At 40.2% G+C, this 25,063-nt stretch overlaps 1 protein-coding gene across 3 annotated transcripts in view; it reads left to right on the forward strand.

The window, feature by feature from the left end:
- The first annotated feature begins 1,053 nt into the window (after nt 1–1,053).
- The window catches only part of EMCN (endomucin), a 55,480-nt gene continuing 31,470 nt past the window's right edge, over nt 1,054–25,063 (forward strand). For all 3 annotated transcript variants that reach the window (XM_029962801.1, XM_029962803.1, XM_029962809.1), the window contains exons 1-4: nt 1,054–1,206; nt 17,792–17,851; nt 20,278–20,379; nt 20,777–20,890. In XM_029962801.1, the coding sequence (XP_029818661.1) occupies nt 1,146–1,206; nt 17,792–17,851; nt 20,278–20,379; nt 20,777–20,890 (337 nt within the window). In that variant the 5' untranslated portion in view covers nt 1,054–1,145. The remainder of the gene's footprint in view (nt 1,207–17,791; nt 17,852–20,277; nt 20,380–20,776; nt 20,891–25,063) is intronic.

Genomic DNA, 25,063 nt, shown 5'->3' on the forward strand with positions numbered 1-25,063 from the left:
TTCCACCAGTTTTTCCTGAGAGATGACAAAGAGGGAGAAGAGCAAACATACTGCACTGCACTCTCATTGTGGTTGAAGTTTTGTGATTAAATGCCACTAGCTGCCTTGAATCGTCAAGGCACAGAGCACAAGAGTAGTACAAGAACATGCTTTGATAGCCTTTATCTCTAGAACTCTGCTCAGATTTCTTCCATGGAAATTGGAGAAAGGCTGTGAGAAAGAGGGATACCAAAGTTTCCCAGGTCAGTGGGTCCTGAGGAGGAGAGAGCAATTCTGTGGTGGTTGATTAGACAGCCCAGGTAAGAGGCTTGCTTTGGGGACTGTATTCCCATCCCATGGCCCAGCAAGTACCTATACAGAAGAATAAAAAAACCTTTCCATAATTTCAACTTTTGACATTTTTTAAAAAATAAAAAAGTAAAGAGGATCCATTTCCATTTAAAGAAAAAACCCACACCCGAGCTCTAAATCTGAGAAGCCCAGAACCTCTCCCTGCTGGGGCACCTTGCTGGAGTTATTTCCTTGCCCTATTCTGGTGGCCCCTTGCATCCTGTTGGTTTCAGGATGGCAGCTCTCTCAGGGAGGCATTCTCTCTCTACCTTTAACATGAAGCAGCTATGATTTTCACCAAGGTCACTTTATGCACCCCAAAACCAAGACAGATGAGAGTTCCTGTTGCTTGTTTTGCTCCTCTGTGTTATGCCACACTGCCTGGGCTCCCTCACTTCTCATAAATGTCCCCTTTAAAAGTATCACAAACTATAATACGAAAGCTGGTGATGTATAGCATATTCTAAGGAAAGATTTGCCTCTGTTCAGAAACCTTCCTGACCTCGTGACCGAAGAAGAACAAAATAACGTATTAACAAAAACACAGTTCACTGCCAAAGAAAAGGAGTTCCTGTAAGAACTGAAACAATAAATCTCCTCTGTACTGAACTCCCAGAGGGAGTATGTTGTGTTTCCTCCTGTTCTTTATCAAAGTCCCCAAAATAAGCAGGAATGGGCAGTGACTAGGCACAGTCTCTACACACCTTTTTCCATGGAGTAATTAAGGCCTGCCCCAGAGTGAGAGAGCACTCCCTGCCCAGCTGTGTAAGGGAGGGCTGACAGCATTACCACCACTACCACCACAACCACTAAGCATGAAGCTCCTGGGAATTGCCTTCTTTTTCTTAGCTGTACTCTGTGTTTGTGCTGTGGGAGGTAAGTTCTTTGGCTTTCTTGGATAGACTTGTCACATTTGTGGGGTGTTTTGTGAGCAAAAGCTTAGCCGTCAGTAGCTGGATGCTTTTTTTTTTTTTTCTCCACTGCAGTGATTGAAAGACTGTGTGTTGGAGGAAAAGAAGGTACTAACTGGTAGTTGAGTTACATGTGTTCTATGAAAAAACTTTCCTGCCATTGTATTTTTGTGACAGCTTTCGTTTTAGGTATCATGAAGCTCCTAAATCTGAGAGGAATTAAAATTGGAGATATATTTACAAAAGTTTTCAGTTGTGTTTTTCTTCTAAGAAATAAAGCGTCTTTTGTACAGATGGCTTTAGGGGGGGAATTGAAATGTCTGAAAGATTTTGCAATTAATGTTCTTGCAAATCAGATCTATTCTGATGGATTTCCCTGGCACTATGCCAGCAATAAGTTTGGCCAAGAGTATCTCTCAGAAATTATTTTAGTTTTGTCCCCAAAGATATAGGGGCTTACAAAATTTATCAAGTGCCACATACTGAGGGATGCAAGCCTAGGGGTGATATTAGTTACTAAGTGCTGTATTCTTTAAACATGATTCTCAAATGCACAGATTTAATCAAATTTTATGATGTTCACGTGGTCACTGAACTGATGTTTTCATTATTCTTCAGCTTGAAAGATCATGCTTTTAAAGTGAAATTAACTAATTGCCCTGAAGGGATGAGAGAAACTGCAACAACGGCCAGAGTCTATCACCTTTGTCAAAAGATACATTTGAAGTAAAATCTGCCTTTTGTCTGCACTTTCCTTTGCTGACCCTCTGGGCCAATGCTTCCACAAATGCCTACAGATTGTCTGCAAGGGATCTAGGAATCAGAACTTTAAAAACTGATAATTAATAGATGTCTATCTATTAGATGGGTATCTAATAGAAAGTAGATAATAGATTAACTGATCTATACAAAGTTAATCAACTTTTGCTCATGTTATGTGTTAAAATCTGGTCTTTTGTGATGTATCTTACACTGTTGCTTGGGCTCACTGCTGTTAGGGAAGTAAATCAATAAAGGAGATTAAAAATAAGCTTGTGCCACAGAAAGAACTGCTTTTAAAACTATGTTAAGTAAGTACAAGCCCTGAAAGTCTGTGTTGAAGTACTATTTATTCTCTGTCTGCTACTCCTAGTAAAAATAGCCTTCCTGTCATTGTTGAAGCTTTAATTTCACAATTTGTGAAAAGCAACGTGGAGTTGCATCAAAAAGAGCATATTTAACACAACAGTCCATAAAGCTTACCAGAAAGCAACATGCAAAGGTGGGAGGAATTCTGTAAACTTTATACAATCCTTTCTTTAAAAAGGATTTTCCCTCCTCTGCGTGATATGAATGTGGTAGAACTGATGACAGTGAATAAGCAAATTTTATATATGGTACATTTGTTCTGAACAATTTTGTTTCTGTAAAAGTATTTTTAAATGCTTTATTGCAAGGTAGATATGGTAGTGAAATTCTGTTGGTAAATTCACAATTAAGAATATTTGTGGGAAAATTTGGAGTATGTCTCTACCCTGTGAAAGTAAAGGTGCATAATCTGGTCAAGCTTTCTTCAGGCTACCCCATACATCAACCTGTTAAGACAGAAGTGGTTTTATTGTCTGTAATATGAAGCTGGAACGAGTATTTGGATTTCCACTTTTGTGATCCCCAAAGTGTCCTGGGCTGTAATGGCAAGATTTTATAATCTGAAGAGGGGAACTGATGGTAAAGAGGCTAACACTAATCTCCCTTGTGCTCAGTCTCCCTTTTTTGAACACTGGAGACAGTAGCAAGACTTTTTTCCGGTTGCTTAGGAACACCTTTAGTATCTTAAAAGGTCAAATCACACCCCGGTGTTTTAATATTCCCTCTCCCAGGTTTTGGGGTATTGTGCCTTCAAAGCTTACAAAGACAAGTATTCTGTGGGCTTGCAACCTTTTCATGTAATACACACAAGTTGCCTGTCTTTGTATTTTTGTGTATCATACTGAAGTGGACAAGGATGTTTCCACTGTGGTTAGTAAAGAAAGCACCAAGTCTCCTGTAGAGCTTCCAAATTTCATGCTTTGTATTCAGCCTGTGTACTGGCAGTGCCTTTCTTTGCAATTTTCTAATTTTTCTTGGGACCTTGCATCCTCAAAAGCCCCTAATGTTTTGGTGAGATCGTGTCAGCACGTTACTAGGGGCACAGTTATGTTCAAATGTGGAGGTTGGTAGCTTCCTGACAGCTCATCCCTCCTCTCAAGGCTTTTCTCAACCCTTTGGAAGTTAAATGACATACTTAAAACAGGAGTTCCTTCGTGCTCATCTCAAGGTGTTCAGTCCTCCTGGTATATTGCTCTTTATTCTTACCTGTTCCAAAACAACTCAAATAGAAATGCTTTCTGCGTTGATTTATAGCATTTCCAGCTTTAAACAGACAGTACTGGAATGTGTAAAAAAATACATTGTCAAATTATAGTAATCAAATACAAATGCTCTCGAGTCTGCACAAATGTGTGGCAACACAGCACAGCAGATGTCCTCCACAAAGTGCTTGTAGCATCACAGCATCCTTCTCACTCAGGCACCCAGGTTGGTTTCTTGCAGAACTGATAGCAGAGAAGAGTGGGTTGTGCTCCCCCTAACATCAGTCTGGATGCCTTCAGGTTATGTACTCAAATGTAGGAGCTGGAATGGACTGTCTCGTGTTGAATATGTACAGCGGGTGGGTTTATTAGCATCTGATTACTGACCCCTGTTGACAGCTAGCAGTAACTTTATCCAAGTGCTCTGTCAAAATTAATGGCACAAAAAAAAACAAAACAAGGGTGCTTTTTATTTTGGAAAGGTAGGAGCAAGTCTTGGCATTGAGAGCCTGGTCCAAATGCCCCTGAAGTAATTTAGATGTATTCCATTACATTGTGGATCAGCCCTAAGCTACAGGTTTTCCAGCCCCCTTCCCCATTAAGGGGATGTTGTGGAGCATCCTAACCTTACAATGCAGTTGATTAATCCTGACTCCCAGGCTGACAGCTTCAGAAAAGTTCCACTCAACCAGGGCTCCTGTAGTGATTACATGTATTTGCAACTGCCTGAATTCTGCTCTTGTTGGTGTAAACTAGAGGAGATGGATAGCCTTTTCCTTTTCCATCTACTGTGCTCACAAGCCTTCAAGTCTTTTAAAAATTCATTTTAAAAATTAAATACTAGCTAAACTATTTTGAGCAGTTAGAGGTTTTGAGTATAGTCTTCCCTCAGTCTGGATTATTATTCGTGTTGGTTCTCTAGAAGACCAGCAAGACACAGACTGTCACAGTTGGATCATTGTCTCATCTCTGAAAATTTGAGAAATGTGAATAGGCTTTGCATAAGGATTTCTTACACCTTTAATTTGCTTGAGCCCAAACTTTGAACGCCTTGAGAATTTTCTTGTTGCGAAAAAAAAAAAAGCATTTGGCATTTTCGCTGTTCCTAGCATTTTGCAAAACTAGCTTTGTCAAAGATCAAATTATAGTGCTGGAGATTATCATAACCTTTAATTGAATATTGAATTTTTATCCCTGTACAGATTTGTTTTGTTCCTTTTTGTTTCCCGTGCCCCCACATTACTTTCATTCATTAGATCTTTTGCATATGGGGCCAATTTTTGCCTAATGGATTTTAAAGGTGTATTTATTACTGGACAGAAGAAAATTGCTTGTTCTAGCCCCAAAGCTGAAGACAAGTTTACTGCATTTACTGAGGATAGAAGCAGATGGCTTGATACCTGCTTGCTTGTGATTTACAGCCAAAATAAATGGAAATTGAATATGAAGGGCAAGTTGCCTGCAGCATTCAGCTCCAAACCTGAGAATACATAATGCCATGCCCAACAAACGGCTGTCTCCTCTGAAAATTTACCAGAATGTTTTCTTTTTTATTTAGCTTTCTCTTTTTATCTGTATTTAAACCTAGAGTTCTTATTAATATTTATTCCATTATAAATTAGGAAAAAAAATTGGCTGAGGCTTGGTTTTGTTTGGTTGTGTGGGATGTTTTTTTCTAAATAGGAAAAGTACCCTGAATCTGGCCTCAAATTTTTTATACATCTGAGTCCTATGTAAAAAACCTGAAAAAGTACGAATTAAAAGTAATCTCCAAGGAACTCTTAACCTAGGGAAGGGAATACTTTGAACTGGCACTATTCGATAGTCAGACTAACTTAAAAGACTAAAGACAGTAAAATTGCATGGAAAGCCATCCTTATTACTTGTGGCCCTCATGAAGTGGAGGCAGAGAAGGTATTGTTTGTTTGTATTTTTTGCTGCAACAACTCAAGAAAGACCCTTTAATGTTTTGGGGGTTTTTTTGAAAAACAGAGAGACAATGTTGGATTTGTGTGTAGTAGCTGTTACTTCCAAATACAAGTCAAGAATTAAAGACTTGGCTCCCTTGGAAGACAAACATCTACTTTTGTGTTCAGCTAGCCCTCTAAAAATAGGTTTCCCAGATGTAAATGGAAGGGTCAAACCCCTGAGTTGCACCGTGTTCTGCCATGGAAGTCACCATCATTATTCCAGCAACTGAGATACAGGTAGTGATACCTTGGCATTCATCTTGTCAGAATTGGCCCTTGGGTGCCCTAAGAGCTGCATGCTGTATCAGCCAGACCTACCTGCATTAAGAAAAGTTTGACACAATTTAATATGATTCTGTCTCTACGCTGTGCCTTCTGACCCTACCTCCCCATGTGAGAAAACTGTGCTGATTATCGCTTGCTGATATAATGACTTGGAACAAAATTCAGCAAGTGTGATCTGCTGGGGTATTGTAGAAAGAGGGTAGGAAGCCCTCTGCTGCCATCCTCACATGTCCTAGAGGCTGGTCTGGAGGGGTCCAAATTAATTCAGAAAGATTTTTTTTTTTCTCAGCAGTCAGGGAAGACAACATCCCCTTTCAGGCCTGGCTAACTAGCTAATGCTCCAAAGGTTATCTTTCAAACTAGTAACAGGGCAAGGATTTTCTCACTGCTTTTGTGGGGAAAGTGGATGCTTGCCTGACTTTGGTACAGGTGCAAATTCTATCCTATTTATCAATAGAGTATTTTTACAACAAGTTTTAATCTTTTTTCCTTTTTTCAATGGCATTAACATGCTCCTGGGTGTGTGTTAGCTACATGTTGTAGAGAGCAATGCATCTCAGGTTTCTGGAACCACAAAGCAAGTGGCGCGTAGTTTTGCATCATATTTATCTGCTGGAACCTTTCTGCCTTGCCTTATCACTCTAAAGAAATTATGTGTTTTGCTGGGATGGGAGCACTATACCAGACTTGCTGTCTGAAGATTTCTACAAGATAAGTAATTGTTCTAAAAAGCACATTCAGTTTGTCTTAATGGTGTGATTTCTCAGTCTGGTACTTGGTTTGATGAGCATCAGTGTAAGCAAAACTTTAGGGTTAAATTGTTTAAATCCATGATTATATTAATGAGATGTGTATGCTTCCTGCAGATTCCTTCTTTCATAACTTTTAGCAGGAGATTAATGTCATTTTGGGGCTTGACAGATTTAGCTATTGAGGCATCTACTGATATGAATGGCAAAAGCTTTGGATTTTAGTTGGTCTGAGAAAAATTGTGCCAGGAGATTTAAAAACCTCCCTGGCCAGTGATTTGTATTTTTTTTCTCTGTAAAATACTTACTTGTCAAGATGTGTTTTCAATGCACATTAATCACTTGAAGTGATCAAAACCCCATATATTGCTTTGGATTTTATTAGTTTTCCTACTTTTTCTCATGCTCAACATTATATCTAGGGTTTTATTTGAAATACAGTCTTGATAACCTTCTAAATGTTAGTGCATGGGGTGCTATCTATCCCCATGTGAGGACAGTCTGAAATCATCTTTTCAGACAGATGAATTATTCCTCCTCATCTCAGCATGGGTTATATATCACAGCAATCTAGGTGATGTAAATATCAGTGTTTGGAAACTCATCCAAAGGTTGTGGAAGCAAAAATATCACCAAACATTGTTAGGTGAAATGGCAAAAATAGGTGAGGATTACTCTCAAAAAATGTGAAATTCAAATATTTTCCCCCCCAAATTCCTGATCTCATGTCCAATAGAGAAAGGCAACTTTGGACATGATACATGGCTGATGCTTCCATGGCCATTCAAAGTCTCTAACAGCCAAAATTTGGGCTTTTTCTTTTCCCAGGAATTACAGATTCTGAAACTCCTGCCAAGTTGTCAAACCTCATTTGCCCTTGACTCCTACAGATGGTCATAAAGGCATAAATCTGTGACAAGATGAAATGTTTGGGGCCAGTGTGCAGTTTCATTGTAGTTGCTCATTCCTGCGCAGGACTGTTAAAATCTCTTTTTGGAAACTACTGAATTCTTTGAATTGTGGAGCTTTCTGGACATCCTGTGGAGTCTTACTCTGTTTTGAGACTAAACACATAGTTCTTAGAAATTGTAACTACACCAAAAGCTGGCTGGTCAGAAACCTCTTCCAGCAGAGCACCTTTAGGTTCTCTTTAGGAAGGTTTCTTCTTATAAGAGTAGTGCATTAATATATTTGCTGTGATTCAGAAGACAGAAAACATATTTAACAAACTATTGGACTTCTAACAACTCACTAGTTTCCAACATGTAACAAAAGGAAGACCTTACTAGAGATCTATGCCAAATAACCCAATACCCAGGATGTGCTAACGACAGAAAGGGAAGGACACAGCACACGTATTAGAAGAAAAAACCTCCCAGTGCAGGACTGGTTTTTGGTTCTCTGCACATTTTATCCTGTCTAGTTCAAATGGCTTCAGAGGATTCCATTATTTCCCTTTTGCGTGTCATTCCCTGTGCTAATGGAGTCATGTGGCTGGTACATCTTAATGCTCTTGAATTTAGGTGAACTAGTGCACAATTCATCTTATTGGCTTAGAGACACTTTCTTGTGGTGCACTCTCTGCTTCCTCCGTAATTGCTTTCAGCTTCCATTTCCAAGAGCTGGCAGAAAATGCTGGTTTCCAGATGCAAAATGGAAAATGGGAATTGATCATTTCTGGGAGAAGAGGCTGAAGAAGAGCAGAAGGGTTTGTGTAGAAATGGAACAGCTTATTCACAGTAGTTGTAATTGTCATGGGGAATAAAATTACTCTAATTGCCAATAGGAGTACAAGGGGTGTCTATAACTGCTCACCAACAGGAGATTAATGGCTCCCAGCTCAAAAGGACTTTCCAGTGCCTTGACTGGGACCCGAGATTTTGACAAGGCTGAGCATCCTGAATGTGGGCCACTCTGCTCCACTAGGAAGCTGGTTATCAGTGTGGGAGCTGACATGGCTACTGCAGCAGTTCCCACTGCTCTTTGATAGGTCCTCAGTACTGACAGTCTGTTTTAAGTGCTTTCTGAGTAACAACTTTGGTTTTTTACTAGGAATAAAGCATGTGGGAAAAGAGTTTCAGTTTTGCATCTGATCTGAGCAGTTGTGAATTGATAGAAATTCAAAATAACAAGAGTTCCAATAAGCTGGGCAAGATACTTACAGGTAAGGAGGTCTTCATCAGCTATATGTGCCAATTAGAGGGATGAGATATTTTCAAAGTATACCCTTCATCCTTGCATATAAAGTAACTCCAGTGAGATTGTACTCCACTCAGAGCTTGCAAAGCCCATTTGGGGCCTTCCCTTTGGGATAGTCTGTACCATTTAACCTTTGCTCCAGGCAGTGTGGAAAAGATGAAGTGAGTCTCAATGGACCATTGAGCATGGAATTACATTAATTATAGAAGCAATTCACAATGTTTCCACAGAGTTTTCTGACAGGAACTGGTTTTTGATGCTCCAGAGGCTTTCAGAGCTTTGTCAGGAACAGAGTGGCATGGGCGGGTGTAGCTCAAATGGGTGTCTAGGCTGATCCCGGATGTTCTAAAAATAAGTACATCATAGCAGACACTGCAGTGACCCTTTCCTGAATTGTACAATTAGTCATGTTGCTGGAGATGCATTTGGATCTCAAACATAAAGCAGAAGAACTAGGACTTTACTAACTGCTGCAGCACACTGCAAAGGAGAGCTATGGATTGACCTGGGCTCAGCTTCCGCTCTGGCTGTTTTATATCTGCCCTACCCAAACACACTCTTTCCTGGGAAACAAAAATAGGCTTCCAAATAGCATGGTAAGGAAAAAGCATTGCAAGCATTACACAGAGAAGGACGTAGTTTTCTCTCCACCTTCTGGGCGGAGGTGACTTACACCAATACTCTTATTCCTTCCTGTTGCAGGGGAAGAGGCTCTCCTTTATTTCTTTGTCTTGTTCTACTCAGCAATGCACAATATTTAAAAAGCTTTCTGTATAAAATTGCACCCATTAAAGACATTTTCCAAATTTATTTAGCATGACTAACACAAGGAGGGGGTGGCAGTTCGTTTTTCATACTATAAAATAGCCCTTATAAGCTCCTACCTTTTATCTTACACATGGGCAAACAAATATATCAGCATCAAAGGGTGACAATCTGGTGGCTTAAATAGCTTTAAAGGGTTTAATTAAAACCTATTAAATAGGTTTAACAGGTTTAAATAAAGAAAAGTGCAGAGCTTGGAGCCTTCATTCAAAGCAGGCTGGAGTGCTGATGAGCATGCTGAGCACATTTATTGTTTTATGGAGTGCAAGCAATGTATTCATCCCTCTGTAGTACACAGTAATAAAGATATCCACCAGGCTTCACGTAGGAGCAGAAGGCACAATGAGAAAGCTTGTGATTAAAAGCTTTTGATAGGGAGTTTGCATTTCTTCTGAGGCAATAAAAAACTCCATCAAGCTGGCTAGTAAAGTGCCCAGATTTCTATGTCCACACATGCAGAGAGGCAAAGCATGCAGGTTGTTTCAAATACTCAATAATATGGGGGCACTCATCCCACCTTTCTAATTAATGTTTTGGTGAGGGGAGCCCTCAACAACCCACATCAGCTGAGGCTGGTCCTTGGCAGCTGCTTTGTCAGTATTTCTCTGGGTAGTGGGTCCTGGTGCAGGAGCTGTTTGCTGGGTGTTTGGAGCAGGCTTTGTGGAAACAATGCCATTTGCCTGGGGAATTAGTAATTCCCAGCAGCTCCCTGCTAATGCCTGGTGTTGGGTCATGCCACACACCTGGGTGAGCACTGGGGCAAGTGCTGGCACCAAAGCTGCATTCCCTGCTTTCTCCCTGTTCCCTGCTGGAGAAATTGTGGCACCTACCTCCATTTTCTTCATTCCCTCAGCTCTTGCTGCTGGCTGCTTCCAGCCCACTTACTTTATGCTTCCTCTGCAGAACCCAAGTCCCATATTACCCCAATCACTGCTGCCTGTTCCCATGCCATGCAGGAGGAACCTGTCCCTCCTTTTCCAGCTATGGGGCTTTGCATTTATGCTCTCACTTCCCTAATGCCTATCTCTGTCACCTGTTTTCAGGTGCTTTTGCCTTCTGCAGGGAGAGTGCTGTGCCTTTCTGACCCAGGAGCTTCTCCTTACTGCCTTTGTGTCTTCCCCTGTGCTCCTGCCTATAAGATTTTCCCACTCTTTTATAGCAGATTGTCTCTGTTGTGTGACACCAGTCCACAAACCAGGACCCGTAGCCACAGTGAAGTAGAAAGTTGAACTAAAGTGTAAGATCTCCACATGTAGGATTGTATATTATGATTTTGGACTGGTGCTGAAGAGAGACGTGACTGAAAGGAAGGTAACAGCTTGGCAAACGGGAGGTGGTTTCCCACCTCCCTAGGCAGTGGGAACCACAGGCTTCCAGCTGGTTGGCATAGGCAGCAAAGAATGTGGCCTTTCTCCCTGCCTTATCGTTTTGTACCTGTAGTATCTAACTACATCTCACAGGGGTTTGCCTTAAGCGTGATTGGTGTAACTTTGTCCTTCCGGTTGCCACTGTAAGATATTCAATCCTGGGGTGGAAAATGGCTTACGTCAAGGGAGGCTGTGTTAAGAGCATTTGCAGCAGTGCAAAACCATTGTGAGGCCAGGCTGGAAAAACACTTTGCAATTCTGACTTTTAGTGATAGTGAAGTGGCAGTGATCCAGCATGGGACTCTTACTAGGGACACAGCTTTTCTTTCACCAAGTGCTGCCGCAGCATGAATAGTTGTGGGCAGGCCCTATTACAAACCCATCTGAATGTATGTGTGAGGCATGTCATGCTTTGTGTGTTGCTTTAGCATACTAAAGAAATACAAAGACATAACAGTTGTACTTTTCTTTGAGTTTGCTTCAAATTCATGAAGTTTGCAAATGGCTTTGTTTAATTTAATATCCTTTACGACACAATTACTAGCTTCAACCAGTCACAGGATTACATCAGAACCTTGATTCCCATTTAAAATCTAGTTGACATGACTATAGAAGAAAGATTTAAAGTAGGAGTCCTTAAAGATGAAATGTACTAGAAACAGTATTACTTCTATAAAATTAATTCTTTCAGAACAAAATATCTGCAGGTCTGGAGATTTGTTTGTTTGTTTGTTTGTTTTATTTATTTCTGTAGTGTTTAATGTATACATTTGTATTTGTGATCTTAGAGGTTTTGAATAGGAAGAAAGGAATTGACAGTTTCAACCAATATTGTTAAAATTGCACTTAAACCTCTTCTAATAGTACATGTCGAATGATAGTTTTTGTGAATGGAAGCATCTATGCTTCCTATAAGACTTTTTTTGCAGTGCCTGCTGGTTTTCTAAATAATTTGCATTGTGTTGGTTTGTCATTTTTGGTTTGTCAATCAGTGACTAACCTGTGACCATGGGGAGGCTGGACCAGATGACCCACTATGGTCTCTTCCAGCCTTTCCCATTCTATGATTCTGTGAGTAATCTCTACTCTGCACTTATAGCCATGTACCTTAAGTGTGATGATATATCCAGGAGAGATGTAAACTGACAAACCAACACACTATTTATGGTAGCACAGCACTGCAGTGTGGATGCCACAGACATGCAGGAAATCAGGTAGATCCTTGAAGAACTGTCCAGCACCATATTGTTACAAACCAGCAATAACCATTGGTGGTAGCTGCTTTAAAACATCTTTTTATGTGTCTTGGCAGAATATTAACCTGAAGCTGTGCAGGAAGCTGAGCCTGGGTTTCCTGAACACTGTAGCACCTTACCTTCTCTGCCTAGGCTGGAAGTGCAACCTGGGCCTCCACAAAACATTACTCAAGAGGAAAGGCCAAGGGCACCTATATGCTAAACCTCACCAGGTAGAAGGCCCATGTAGAAGGCTTAGTTCTAGATCAGGAATTAAACCTTAAGATTGACTCCTAAATTAATGTATCCAGGTGCACTTCAATTCTGTTTGAAGGACCTGAGTAGGATTTTGAGCAGTGCCTAAGACTTGGGTTTGCTGTCAACACAAGAGAACAGTGTGCAGTGACTAGCAGATGGGAGATCATCTGGGTAAATTTTATTTTTTCTTCCGAGATTATATGAATCTTTACACAAAAATGCATTACAGAAGAAAAAAGAAATTTATCTCAAGGTTAGGGTAAAAGATCATGCACTGGGAAAGAAAGATGAATAAGTACTGAAAACAGAAATAAGAGAAATGTAAGAACTACATTGGGCCTGGGGAAAGATCAGATAGGAGAATGAAGAGATGAAGCAGCAATAAATAAAAATGAAAGAGAAAACATAGTAGACAACAGAGCTCCAAGGTAAGAGTAAACAGGCTGTGCACGTTGTCAGGCAGCAGCTATTTCTTGGGAACTCTGAGAAGATTAGTGCCAGATTTTCTTACAAGGACAGCTATAACTTTTTCCACAAAGGGTAAAATATTCGATGAATTGTACAGTCTTTACATGGGTACTGCTGGAGCAGCTGTTACAGGAGGCTCTATCATGGTCATAAGGGCTGGCAGAATTACCATTTGCTGGAAAGAGATCACTATTTATTTCTGATGGCATGGTAAGACAGAAAGCAAAAACACAGTTTTGACCTCTCCATGACTTGTATGTCATTGCAAAGACCCGGGGTCACACAACCAACCATAATATAACATCCTGAAAGGGAGTAGGTTTAAATTAGATATAAGGAAGAAATTCTTTCCTGTGAGGCTGGTGAGGTACTGGAACAGTTTGCCCAGAGAAGATGTGGATGTCTCATACTTGGAAGTGTTCAAGGCCAGGCTGGATAGAGCTCTGAGCAAACTGTTTTAGTGGAAGGCATCCATGCAAACAGCAGGGAAGTTGGAACTAGATGGTCTTTAAGGTCCCTTCCAAAACAAACCATTCTATGATAATACACAGTAAACAAACATGGTATAAAAACACCAATTGTAAATTCTGCTTTATAGCCTTGAAGCAGGGAACTAACATGTACAGGTTTCTTCAGGACACCTTTTTGGTAATTGCTCCTAGCTACAGCCTGTTGGGCAGTGGTCTGGTTTTGAGTGGGAACGTATTACATCCTTATCAGCAAAACGGTTAAAATACCAGTTTTTGGCTGTTACACCAACAGCTTGACACAGGCACCAAAAAACCTGCAGAGTTTACAGTTCAAATTTTCCTTGTCCATTGCCTCTCATTTCATCCTCAGTGGATGTTATAATAATAATTATAGTCCTTTGTCTTTGCTGCAGCCCCTCACCTGCTGACTGCTGTTGTTGTGCCTTCCATTAATCTTTCTGTCTCTAAACTAAACAAATGCAATTTTTGCGGTCCTTCCTGAGCAGTTATTTTTCTCGAGGCTCCTGATGATTTTTATGGTTCTCCAAAAACTCCCCACCTCCATGAATCCACACCCTTCTTAAAACCCTTCTGAAGCTGGACCAAGTAGCTTGGTCCTTCTGAACAGAAGGATTTTAGTGAAATGCTTTTGCCTACCTAGTGCAAGGTCAAGTGAAAAAATGCCGAACAGGCCATTTCACTTGCTATTTCTGTAATTATAGTGAGTTTTCCATAAAAATAATGTCTTTTCAAAATCAGATATTGATGCCAAACCAGACAGCACTTAAATTCAGTAATTCATGTAATGAATATAATCCATATCTACTTTGAACAATCTATTAATCTTTAAAAATGTTTTTGCTTTCGCATTCAGTTTTGTGTTATCTGTTTCATGTGGTGTTTTAAACTTTGTGGTTTGTGCCCTGTAGTATCCTGTAGGATATAAACAGAACTACCGATTTAATATCATGCAGTCATTTCTTCTTTTTTTTCTGTCTTGATTATAGCAATAACGGGCCCCTAATTAACACAAGGTCAGAGCCCGCTTATCTTAGTCTTCCCAGTGTAAAGGCAAAAATAATGAGAGAGAGAGGTAAGGAATTATAAGAACTCCAAGCTCAGACCTTGGAGGCTGAAGCCTGCATCAAAAGCTGCAGTTTGAGGACAACTGTGGCTGTTGGTCAGCCCTGTCTAAATTCAAAGACTCCTTCTGAATTTAAAAGAAGATAGTAAGTTCAGTGGTTCAGTTTGTCCATTTGGAAATCTTAAGACCAGATACAAATGACTGTACTGTTGATTTCATTTTAGAGCAAATATACTATTTAAATCCAAGTCAGAAAAACAATAAATGGAAATTCTGTGAACCTGGGGGGGGAGGAGGGAGGGACCACCAAAAACACCAACAAAACCACAACAGTTACTCTCTTTCCAGTTTTGTCTTATGACCATGTGTCAAGTGTTCTTTGATCTCTTCTTAGATCCTTCTCATTTTTCCCTGCCACCCTGACTGTCTTACTGTCTCTAGACCTTTCTGCTCCTCCCCTCTCATCTTCCTATCCTGTTATCTTTCTCCCAGTTCTGATTTCTTCTTGCCTTGGTATCTGCTCTAAGGCATGTTCTTTTTTCTTTGTCAATCTTAGCACTACCACCATCATCCCTTTAATCAGCCCAATGTGGTATGTGAGCAACTTTTAGCTCCTTGCATGTTCTCCAGACATCACAGGTCACCTATGCCCTTTTAGCTGAGTTTCTTACCAGTGAGCACAGCAAATGGCAGCAGTTTCTGTGTGGGAGAAATTGCTGCATAGATTTTGGCTGCTCCCACATCAGAGTAGATCAAGGGACTCTCATATCAAAGGGATCATTGCATCTAAATTTACTAAAAAACATGCAATTATAACTTTACTTAGTTGTCCATCACCTGAGGCTGCAGGCAACCTGACACAAGGAGAAAAATGAAGCTTTCTGTCTCCCTCTTTGTCTAACAACAGTCTCTATTGGGTGAAAAGTCTTTTCTTGATCATTTTTGATCTCTTGCTTTTATCCTCCATAGGATTCTCCTTAGTCACAACTTAACATTGCAAATAAGAGCATAATAAGCCACGAGTTCTATCATTTCTTTTAATCAACCAGTTCTCCACCCCACAATCCTGTTTTTGCACGTTGCTTTCAACTTATTTTTGAAGCATATTTAATTATTCACCTTTTTAAGAAAAAAATTAATTCATAAAACTCTACTTTATTTTACTCTGTCAATTGAATTTACCTTAGTTTATCTCTAACCTGTGATGAAATCAGCAAATAGTGAGTCATAACAAAACTGTGCCTTAAATTCCCTTTTCTTTTTAGTTTTGAGGAAAGCTCAGCCTATCAACATGGTTATTAAATGGAACATCTTTAAAGGATGAATAATCTAAGTATTTCAATGGGCTTCACAGAAAGTCATGCTGAGTTAGGGGAAGAGTTTTGAGAAAAATGAGTTCAGGAATGAGCTAATTGGCCAGCTAGTGCGTTTAGCTGGTGTTACAGATATGGTAGCTACTGAGAGATGTTAAAACAAAACCATATGAAATGTAGGCACTGTTGAAAAAACATTCTGTTCTAGTGCTGTGGCCTTGTGGTGTGGAGGATTAGATGAGCTTTGTCAGCAGCACATAGTGAGAATGAAGAGATGGAAAAATGCTTGATGTTTAGGGAAACAAGATTGCCTTTAGGTCTCTTTGGATAAATTTTTTTTTCCAAGTATTTCATGTGTGGGTTATGAAGCATTATTCTGACTGGGGAACTAAATGGCAGGAAAATCTATATTTTAAATGGAGTGTGCAAGAGACTGTACACAGTCAGAGTGTATCCATGTGTTCTGGGGAGTAGAGCTGGGGCAGCAGCAGGCCCGTAGGGGAGACATTTAACTTTGTGTAGGACATGCTCACAACAAGCTGGCCCAGCATGTAGTGTGACGAGGCATTATGAAGGCAGCAGCATCCCTAGAAAAGTACTCAAGGAACTGGGGCTCACTGAGAACAGGCTGAGACCCCTTAGAAACACACAGGTGCCAAGAGGGCTGAAAATACACTGCTGGAAGCGGAGTTGTAAGGGCTCATCTGATTAGACTTTAATATATTCCTGCAATTGTATTATGCTGGATTTTTTTCCAGGTTAGATCTGTGACTCTGGCAGGCCTTGGGTGGTGGTCGTGAAATGTTAATCGGAGCGCAGCACACTGAGCAAAGGGAACACAACTGACTGTTCTGCCCTGTAGCCAAAAAAAAGAGAGAATGCCAGCAGATATTACCATGAATAGAGTCACAGAAGAATAGTGACATGCTGTCCTGACTCAGTTTTGCGATGTCTGTATTACAGGATGCTAATGCAGCATGACAGGATGTCACGCTTCAAACCTGAAAGCACTAGGGGATTAGCCTGTGCCATTTTCCTCTCCCATTCAGTTACAGAGTTGATCTAGTCCTCCCCAAATGTACCCACACTTGTCTCACAGCAGTGTAAAATGGTTGAGAAATGTCACTGCTTCTGAGTCAATGTAGTTTTTTCACCCCCTTCATCACCCCCTAATTTCTTTCAGTAGAAAATCATGGACAAACCAACCAACAAGACTGAAAATCTTGTTTGAAGCCAACAACCTTTCAGTACAGTCAGAAAATACAGAAATTATTTTGCTTTTTGTTTGTTGGGGTCTCTTTTTTGGATGGTTTGTTTGTTTTGTAATATCAAAGACCCACCTACTAACTTGACCTGGAATTTTTAAGACTGGCATAATTTACTGCAGTAAAATCCCGATAGCTGAAGCACTGCCTTCAGGGCAGTGGGGAAAGCCAGTCATTACTCAACCTGGTGCTTCTCAAGCCATGTTTTATGAATTCTCCTTTTTCTCTCACATATAGGGACCAAGGGGTTGTTGAAAACACTTCCTGAACTGCTTATACTAGCCAGGGAGCTAGTACAATTTTATTATTTCAAGGCAGGAGAATGGATGCTTTCTCCTGTGGACAGTTATTTTAGTTAATCCTCCATCCTGAAGACTCAGAGCAGATGTGGTTGTACTCAAGGAGAGGAGGAGATAAAGAAAGACTTTTAATAGCTCCATTTTTTCCCCTCAAACTAGTCTTGGAGACACCTGTTGGAAAACAATGTGCAGTCCAAGGTGGGAGGCAGTAGAAAATGCTCCACATTACAGCAGTGAGGGCAAAATGAATAGATTTAGGATACAGCATGAAAAGATTTTCGCAGAGTTGTGTGATGTAGTTGCTTCTGCTGATAGGCTTCTGAACTTGATTTTCCAGGAAGGGTCTTGCTGCTCTCTGCTAATATGACTATGTAGTGCTAAATAGATCTGGAAGGTGGCAGAATTAATATGATTCTTTCTGTGCTTATTTCAGAAGATGGCATTCCAACCCCTACTCTCAGTTCAACCATTTCTGCATCAGGATCAAAATCCGGTAAGAGTTCAAATTCACCCTTATCTGGTGTTCTGAAGCCCCTGTTTTTTTAGTTTTCAGCTTTTCCAACTTCAGAGAGAAATCAGGTGAATTATTTCATGTAGGGTGATTATGAAACACTGTTGCAAAGAAAGGATTGAAGTATCTTAGTATGGAGACAGTTGGTTTGAACGGGCTACATTTTTGTTTCTGGTGAAAAAGATTGAAATTCTGTGAGTTCCTATACGCTCAAGAGTGGTTCAAGTGAGATTGGATATTAATAAATTACCAAAGACTGACAGTTCAAGAAGTTATCAGATTGAGAATGATTTGGGTAACAGCATCAGTTAAGACATATGGCAGCAGGAAGTAGCTGATTTGATGGATGTAGAATGACAAAAGAGGAAGGTGGACTTTGATAGTAAAGAAATACCCAATACATGCCAGCTGATAGACGAGATTACATCTGCATGAACCTGTCATTTGCCGAAATGCTGCTGATAACTTCTTGAAACTGTTGATGTCAAGATTCACATTTCAGGATAAGAGGATGGCACCAATGCCCTCGATTTCAAAAGCTCCATTTGGTCTCTCTTTTTTTGGGGATTGATTTAACCAGATCAAACTTTCAAGTACTAAAATGATGCAGACCTAACAGAGAAAACACCTGCTTCAGATAGTAAAAGTCTGGGATTCTGATTTACGTCTTTAACTGACACATTCAGTTTTCTTTATTGTGCATCTTTGTTATGGAAAGTTATGAAAAATCAATATTGGTCATGATTCATTCATGTGAGCTAAATATCAACTCCTTTATTAGTCTCAATATTGAAGACTGCTGCTTTTAATGAGTGATGCATGTGAGAGAAGAAAACACGAACATGGTATTCTGATTTTTGATAACTAGAGATACTAATGAGTCTGCTGTGGAGCTGAAAGCACTGAGATTATGAAGTATACACTTGACATGCAAGTAATGCAAGTGAATAAGATACAACCAAGTGAAGTATGCCTAATGTTATGTTTATTACAGCAGAAGAATTAGTCCTTTTCAAACTGTGTTGCAGCTCTTTTATGTTTCAAATACCATGCTGTTCATGTCTGTTTAAAAGGCATTCCATAAAGGCCAAACACCTCACAGTGAATGAACTCCTTGAATGTTTCACTGAAATTTCTCTTGCAGCTTTTTGTCGCAGAAGGGAAAGCAGCATTGTTACTTATGCCCATGAGAAACGCATCTGAAACCCACTGTGAGACTAAAGAAATTTGTGAGTGTGGAGCAAGGAGGTCCATTCTTTGAGGCACTGCTTATTCTAGGTGAACAGCCAGAAAACTGAGAGCAGAGAAAGAGACTATAAGATGTATTTTAAAAGTTCTGGTGTGAACATTACATTTAGATATATTAAAGTCCTATGAGAGAAAATTACATTACATATTCTTTCATGTATCCCATCTGTTAAAAGTGCTAGAGGAGGTAGTAGGTAGGTAGAAGTAGTAGTTGTAGGTATTTAAATGAGCACCTGTAGCACTTTCTGTTTGCATTAGATTACAGAATTGAAAGCTGGACTCTCAAAATTATTAGTTACAGAGTTTTGTTTAGTCCAGAATCCCTGGCAGTATTTTAGTCAGTCCGTTCCCTTGAGCAAGTGCCTGGGCCACATGGGACCTGCAGTATGCCATCCGTGCACAGCAAGAGACACTGATTTAAACCTTGCTATTGCCTTAGTCATGTCATCGTAAAAAGGCCACCGAGTTACCCCAGGGAATATCACTTACTAGAGAATATTATTCATACCGTGCACAATCTCCTAAGCTTTGCTGCACTCCAAAGAGGAAGGTCTGCTGGGTGCCCTTTTTCCCCAGAAATCTGGGTGCAGAGGAAGAGGATCTAGGAAAGCTGGCCAATGATGAAGACTTGAATGTGGCTCAAGGCGGACAGGCAGAGAGAGGAGGGGAAAATTGCACAAAGACTAGTAGAGTCTCTTCCCCTTCAGCTCTTTACCTGGGACCTATAAACTCTGTTCCCGTGTGTCACTCACAATTCTTTATGGGGATTTTACATCCCCCCTCCTTATAAACAGGTATGCAGCAAAGGGCTGGTCAGAGGTGTAGTCCAGCACAGTGAACTCATCCATCTACACCAGGATCCTTTCCCCTCACCTCTTCCCTTGGAAGTCATATCAAGCACCTCTCCTTTAGGAGCTGGCTGGTAGATACAGCTGCTAATTTTCAGTAGGCAACTTGTAGATTGTTCACAGGCCAAACCTCCCCTCTGAAACCAACCATATACCCTTTGAATCCTCTTCAAAAATGGGTAAGAAAACTCTGTAAGGGTGAGACTTAAAACAGAAATTCACTGCTTGGTGAGAGAATGCAGCTGGAGGTATGTGATGTTTGTTTATGCATGATAAAATAGATCAATTAAGATGTGAATGCCTTCCTTGCAGTAACAGAATCTATGAAGACATCAACTTCACAAGTAACACCATCGCAAGCGTCAGTGCCAACAACAACTGTAATTGGAGCTACAACTGAATCCATCACAAACAGTAAGTGAAAATTGCTTTCAGTTAGTTGTTGATGATGTTCCAGTGGGCATTCAGGAAACTAAGCAGCAGTGCCTCTTGTTCTGGGATAGTGAACCCTTTGTTGAAACCTTGCAGGAGTGTGCAGGAGCTTCTTCCCCATCAGGCTCCAGGCAGCTCCAGTCTGGGACTTCTAACTGTATTACCACTTGTCTTCAGTGGGATGACCCACCTGTGGGACAGGGAGTGGCTTCCTCTGCAGTGAATGGAGTCCTATCCCTGTTGATCTTCAATTTAAATTAAATATACTTTTGATAATTTAAAATTAGACTTCAAGCGGGGAAATAGGTGTGTTTTGTGTGTGTGCATATGTGTGTATACAAAACTAAAGGAAATAAATTGAATGTCTTTCCTTTGTTAGCATCCATGTCTTCTTTGTCGAATGCTACACAAGGTATAACACAAGATACAACAACACAAGCAGTGGTAAAAGTGACAACTACAACACCAAATGAAAGTTTCAGCACAATAAACCGTAAGTGATAATTTCATTGAGCCATTTCTGGTTCATTCTATGCTACATTTCTATAAACCAGTGTGGAGAAGTAAAAGGAGGTAAAAAAGATTAGTTTGGGTTTTGAATTTGGTGGTCTAGGGAAGCAGAGCTACTAATCCTACCATATTAAATATCTTTAATGAATCTTGCCCTAGAATCTTACACAAAGAACATGGCACCTTAAATTTGCAATGATCTGAAGCCATTGCACAGGATTTTAATCTCCTTGTAATTGGGAGAGATGTATTTGAAAAGGTCTTAATTTTTTTTCTTCTTTGTTTGTTTTTTTATAAGTACTTAATAAAAAAAAATTATTCTGTGTGATCAGAATGGTGTCAGAATAGCCCCCCTTTGTTTTTTATGTTTATATATGTTACAATACTACAGTTAATTATGTACCATATTATTATGAGTCATCGTACTGAAAGCAGAGAGGTGATACTAATTACTCTGCATCAATCACAGGAAACAGTTTTGTTACCCATAAATCTTCAGAATAATGTGTGTGTTGGCTGGAACATCAGACTGGATTTTAGTAAAATAAAATAAAACTAAATAAAAACTGAAACCCATTATCCAGCAAGTAGTTGGATTCATGTAAACAATATAATAACATCCAAAAGGAGCTCAATACACTTAAGATGAAATTAAGTCTCGTTTTTTTGTCCATTAACTGCACTGTAAATTTTTGCTTCAGTCTTTTGATGAACCACAGTTTTGAAATACTCCATTTTTATATTAAATTTACTAAAAAATTAAAAAAATACTCCAAATATTTACCTCAGTACACCAATGCTCTCAGAATTGATGTTTACAGCATACTGAACTGTGACTAATGATTAGAATGTGACTTCTCTTCCCTTGGCTTACTTGCCTAAAAAGAGACTCCTGTCTCTTTTGAAGCAGCTTTTAAACAACACATGTTTTTAAGCCTGCATGCTTTCTTTGTGCAAATTTTCCTTTAAAGCCAGCCCTCATAGACCCAAGCCTGCTAAGCTGCAAGAAGAGCTATTCCCCTTTCACTTACTGGTTTCATCTTCTACTGGTGCAGGTTTCCTGCTGTGCTTTGTGTAAGGAGTAGTCTGATTGTCAGCCCAAAATCTTTTGTTTTTTATCTTGGCTTTTAAATGCAGGTGTCAGTGAGTCACAAAACACAAACAGCCTGGCCAATGCACAAGGTGCTGAAAGTGATACCAAAGGCCACAGAGAATCTTTTAAAACTTGCATTTGTTACACTGCAGGCCTGTCAAAAGCCCGAGGCGTGGCACACAGCATTATGGATACAATTCCTAGTCTTTTCAGTTTGGCAGAAATTCCTGGCTTGTGGGTACCCGAGCAGCACAGCCACCTGGAACTAAACCTTGGTGACAGGTAGAGCTCTCGGCAGGGGAAGGGAAGCTAATGAGGAAAGGCATGCCTGCCAGTGCACCTTCGCTCCAGCCACTGCTCTGCACTGAAAAACTGGTGCTAGGGGTACAATGGCACTGGAGATATGCTGGGCTCCAAGCAAGAAGCTTTCACCAACGTGCTTCCTTTCCATTCCTCTTGTATTCTTTTCCCAGCAACTAGAGTTCAGTCCCTAGTTGCTTGCATTGTGATTTGTTTTTAAAACTCCTCATTTAAGTTAAAAAAATCCCCCAAATCTTGTGATAAAAAGATGGTTGATAAATTAACCTAAAAGCAGGGCTTACCTGCCTCTCAATTGCCTTTGTATAAAGGAAAACTGGGACAGTGTGTCCAGGACACTGGCAACTACCCGGCATTAAAGAACTTAATATATTCTTTTAATGTTACAGTAGTGTTTGGAAATACGTGTATGTGAAAACCAATTTTAGTGGTTTTTTAAGATAAAATTCTGGTCTACGTTTCACTAAGGTCATAGCCTTGGCTTCAGCGCAAAGGAGTGGATGGGGCACAAGGTTTTAGTTTTGGAACAGGGCATAGCACAAGGGCTGTGCAGATGTGTGGCCAGCCTTGCAGAAACCCCACAGCCCCCCCAGCCACTGTGTGGCTGCTGGCTACAGGCATCTCTCTGTTTCCTGCCCACACACTGGCACAGCGAGGTGCCCCTGGCTTCACTGCATCCTCCCAGCCCCTGCCGGCACCCCCAGCAACAGCACAGGGAGGAGGGAGTTGTGCTCCCTGAAACAAGCATAGGCACAGCAAGATTTCTGCTCTCAAAATGGACAGGAGATGAAAGTTGGCTACTCTGTCTTTTTCTTTTTCACTGTCACTCACTTCTCCCCCTTTTTGCACTGACTCTATGAGACTGAGCCAGAAATTGGTGGTGCCTTTATGGCAGTTCAAAATTTACTTTTACTACACCTGATTTTTAATAAAAAGCAGGCACCTCTGTTGTTTTGTAATGAAAGTCATCACTTTCTCTGCTTCAATCCAGGCTAAAAGCTTCAGCAAATGATCACATTCACACAGCAAAGATGTGACAGGGCTTCCTGTCTCTGCTGCAATTTCTGTGGCTGCTGTCACCTTTTATTATAGATTCAGGAAAAGTCTCCAGTGCTCCATACACTGTGAAATCATGCAAAAGTCTTTGTCCTTTTTTTTCAGTGTTCTTTTCCTCTGCAGGCCATAAGTACAGTCTCTCCTTCTTAGCCCTCCTGCCTGGTTTATTATAATGGAAGCCAGCAGTAGATTGGTCTCCTTAGCCTTTTTATTTGTCAGTATAAGGTGTCAAATCCAAGATTTAACATTTTGCCAGAATGACCTCACTTGTGCAGTTCAGGCCCAAACCCAAGAATTTATGTGGTGTCACACCACAGAAAGTTGCATCTGCAATCAGGATTTCATATCCTGGGACACTTGAAGTTATCGAAGAGAATACAAAATGAAATGCAACAAAAGTTTCTATTCTTCCTCCCTTGGATATGGAGCAAGCATCTTATGCAAGGTCAGTGCTCAAGTTATTAAGTTACTAGTAAGAGTGGATTTTTGACTGTTGTGTTTCTGAGTTATCTCATGCTACTCTCCTGGATGATGATACATCACGGTGCAATTAGATATTAAATATTTAAAAGTGAGGAAAGGAAAGAGTGGAGGAGATCCTTTTTCTCTCTTTATCAAACTACTGGTAATTAAAAAGGAAGCTTTACTTCGGTAACACTACCAGAAGAGGGTTATACTAACATGTATTGCTCAGTTTTCCTCAGGTAAACGCCGAGTATAGTTGGCTGCTGAGATATGTTAGGCAGAAAGAAGTTTTAAAATATGTATTTTTATATATTTGGGACTTTTTCTTTCCAGAAAACATAAAGCTGCAAACAGCAGATGCAATCAACTATGGGTGTAAACATTAAAACTGAGATCTGCTTCGTTACCTTCCTAGCCAATTTTCATTCCTCTAAATGGGTAAAAATGTAATTGGTTTTGCTACAATTGGATTTTTCAAAACTTTCATGAATGTATTCATTAATTCAAATGGCTTTTCAGGCTACTGATTACAGGGGCAAGGCCTGTGTGTTTATGCTAAAAATATGAGCTCAAGGGAGAAGTTTTAGTCTTCATCTAACAAAGCCCTCATGATGGCATTTTAACATGGTTTGGGTGCTGTTCCTTTTGCCCTGTGTTTCCTTGACTCCTTTATTGGTCACTTAACATTTTAACATGCATACAGATGTCTATATTCTTCGCAGTGCATAGAGTATTTGTAGCTTACTTCAAGCATATTACAATGTCAAAATTAGTTAGGTAACAGCTTGCTGTAAAGAAAATTAAAAGTACTGTGCGGAAATGCCAAAATATGTGTGGATTATACGTAGGTTAAGTAGAAAATCATGCTAAGATCAAGAGAGAATATGTGTTGAATTTCAGCTGGTTAAAGAAAATGAAGGGTTTTCAGAGCACAAAGAGTAAGGAAATATCTGAAGCTCAAGCAGCAGCTTTGTCAAGCAGCTTCAGGTTCCCTGTTGTTGATTATCCCTTTGCCAAATATGTGTTAACACACTGTCGTTTATTTTATCAAAATATCAGCAGGGAGAGCTGCATCTCCACCAGAGAGTTCTGCTGCTGCAGCAATCATCCTCATTTGGACAGCTATTTTACAGTCTTTACTGCTTTACCGTTTTTATTCATAATCAGCTGTTGACAACAAACCCATTAACCCATGAGGCAAGTGCTTTTGCAGCAGCAGCAGCA

The sequence above is a fragment of the Manacus vitellinus genome, unplaced genomic scaffold (assembly GCF_001715985.3).
Source record: "Manacus vitellinus isolate BGI_N305 unplaced genomic scaffold, ASM171598v3 scaffold_0_pilon, whole genome shotgun sequence".
Taxonomy (NCBI): Eukaryota; Metazoa; Chordata; class Aves; order Passeriformes; family Pipridae; genus Manacus; species Manacus vitellinus.